The 2540-nt window shown below is 63.2% G+C and overlaps 1 protein-coding gene across 1 annotated transcript in view; it reads right to left on the reverse strand.

Annotated features, from left to right (window-relative positions):
- Window positions 1–2525, reverse strand: part of SDRG_17021 (hypothetical protein) — a gene marked incomplete at both ends in the record, with an annotated part of 2693 nt that extends 168 nt beyond the window's left edge. Inside the window, one exon of the mRNA XM_008623254.1 lies at window positions 7–2525. Coding sequence (XP_008621476.1) covers window positions 7–2525 — 2519 coding nt within the window. The remainder of the gene's footprint in view (window positions 1–6) is intronic.
- Between the last annotated feature and the right edge of the window lie 15 nt (window positions 2526–2540).

Here is a 2540-nt window from a genome sequence, read left to right on the forward strand (position 1 = left end):
GCAAACTCGGTGCGGATCACGCGCTGCAGCACCTTGTCCGTCGCGTGGTCGATGGCCGCCGTCGCTTCGTCCAGCACGACGACCTTGGCTTGCCGAAGGAGCGCGCGGGCCATGCACAGCATTTGGCGCTCGCCGACGCTAAAGTTCTCGCCGTTCTCGTCCACGGGCCCGAGGAGCTTCTCGTCGTGCTGCGAGACGCGGTCGACCATCTGCACCTTCCGGAGGACATTCCAAAGCGCTGCGTCGTCGTACTCGTCGAACGGATCCAAGTAGTTGCGCAGCGTGCCCTTGAAGAGGACGGGGTTTTGCGGAATGATCGCGAGGTGGCTGCGCAGCGTGCGGAGACCCACAGAGGCAATGTCGACGCCGTCAATCGAGATGGACCCGGATGCGACGTCGTTCATGCGGAAGAGCGCCATCATGAGGCTGCTCTTGCCCGCGCCGGTGCGGCCCACGATGCCAATCTTCTCACCCCCCGCGACTGCGAACGAGACGTTCTGGAGCACGAGCGGGTCGTTGGGCTTGTAGCGGAAGCTGACGTTCTCAAAGGCGACGGCGCCGGTCGTGGGCCAGTTGGCGGTGGCGACAGAGGTGACGCGGGCGCCCTCGGACTCGATCGCAATGTACTCTTGGATGCGCTCGGGTGCGATCATGGACGTCTCGAGCTGGGACCAGAGGCCGACAAGCAAGGCCAGCGTGCCCGGAATCGAGAGACCGTACGTGATCAAAAGGCCGACGATACCGGGGCTTAGCGACTCGTGGAGGAAGACGAGCACCAACAGGGTCAGCGCGACGATCGTGCTACCGAGGAGCGACATGCGCAGCGAGAACCACACGTTGATCGCGGTGTACGTCACGCGGGCTTCACAAAACGTCTCGATCTTCTGGGTGTTGAGCCGGTAGAAGCGACGCAGCTGCTTGTCACCAAATGCGCGGATCGTCGTCGAGCCGTCAATGCCCTCCGATACGGAGCTAATGAGCGGCGACCGCGTCGTCTTGAGAATCCGGTTCACTTCACGCAGCGGTCCCAAGAAGAACGCGCCAAGGTAGAGGTACAACGCGAGCAGCGGCAGCACGAGGATCCCAAGCCAGCGCATGAGCACGATCGTCGTGCCGAGCGCCGCGAGCGTCGACGAGACTTCAAACAGCATCGGGCCGAGCGAGAGCGGGATGCCAAAGTCTAATGCCATGATGTCGTCACCAAACCGGTTAAGGACGCGCCCGATCGGGTTGGTGTCGAAAAAGCGCATCGGCGCCTCCAAGAGACTGCGCAACATGCCGTCAAACATGCGCTGGGACCCGACGAGGCCGAGCTCCACGACGAGATACGTCTGCGCTGCCACCATGAGGCAGCTCCCGATGGCGAGGCCCGCGTAAATGTCCATGTTGCTGTCGACGGTCATGGTGGCGTTGGCTCCCTGCTGGACGTTGTTGGACCAATACGTGAGCCAAAAGTCACTGCCGACCTTGAGCACTTGCGTCAACAGCGTCAAGACGATGATCGCAGCGACCGCGGGGGCGCCGCCAATGCTTTGAACGTAGCCGTAGATGACTTCCTTGGAGACACGCCCTTCGGCCCGCTCTTCGTCGGCGATGAGACGACCCGACTCTTCAAACGACTCGCCCGCCACCGGCTCGCGCGGCGTGTACAGCATCTCGCGCGCGTTGTAGCTGTACGGCGTGCGCAGCGACGGCGTCACCAGCATCTCGTGGCGCGGCCCCGGTGCCGGGTACTCGATGATCTCCGACTCTTCCCAGTACGGCGTCCGGGCCTTGAGCGGCGTCACCGCCGACGTTGCTTCTTGACGCGTGCGCGGCGAGTCATGCGTTGACTCGATGAGCCGGCCGTCTTGCACCAGCAGCGTCCGGGCGACCGCCGCCGACTCGATGATCTCGGGGTTGTGCGTCACGAGCAGCACTGTCTTCTTGGCCAAGAGGCCGAGGAAACACTTGGTGAAGATCTCGCTGGCCACAATCGCGTCGACGGCCGACAAGGGCGAATCCAAAATGAAGATGTCGGCGTCGCTATAACAAGCTCGGGCCAAAGCGATGCGCGCTTTCTGGCCGCCGCTGAGGTTGATGCCCTTCTGGCCAATCTCGGTGCGGTCGCCGGCCGGCAGCGACGCGAGATCGCTCTGCAGCGCACACGCGTCGAGGACCTTTTGGTACGTGCTGCGGTCGTACGGCTTGCCAAAGAGGATGTTTTCGCGGATCGTGGTGTTTTGGATCCACGCCTGCTGCGCAAAGTAGGCCACTTGGCCGCCGACAAACACCGAGCCGGTGAGTTTTTGCATCTCGCCGAGGAGCGCCGAGCAGAGCGACGACTTGCCTTGGCCGACCGCGCCATGCAGCACGACGAGCTCGCCGCGCGTGATGCGGAGGTTGACGTTCGTGAACGTGGGCGTCGTGGTGCTGTCCCACGTGAACGAGGCATTGTCGATGGCGAGCACGACCTGGTCCTTGGCGTAGACGGACGCGATCGGGTCGGACGGCGTCGAGACGTTGGTCGGGTCCACTTCGTCCATCAAGAGCACGTCGTT

Source organism: Saprolegnia diclina (genome assembly GCF_000281045.1).
Source record: "Saprolegnia diclina VS20 unplaced genomic scaffold supercont1.179, whole genome shotgun sequence".
Lineage (NCBI taxonomy): Eukaryota > Oomycota > Saprolegniomycetes > Saprolegniales > Saprolegniaceae > Saprolegnia > Saprolegnia diclina.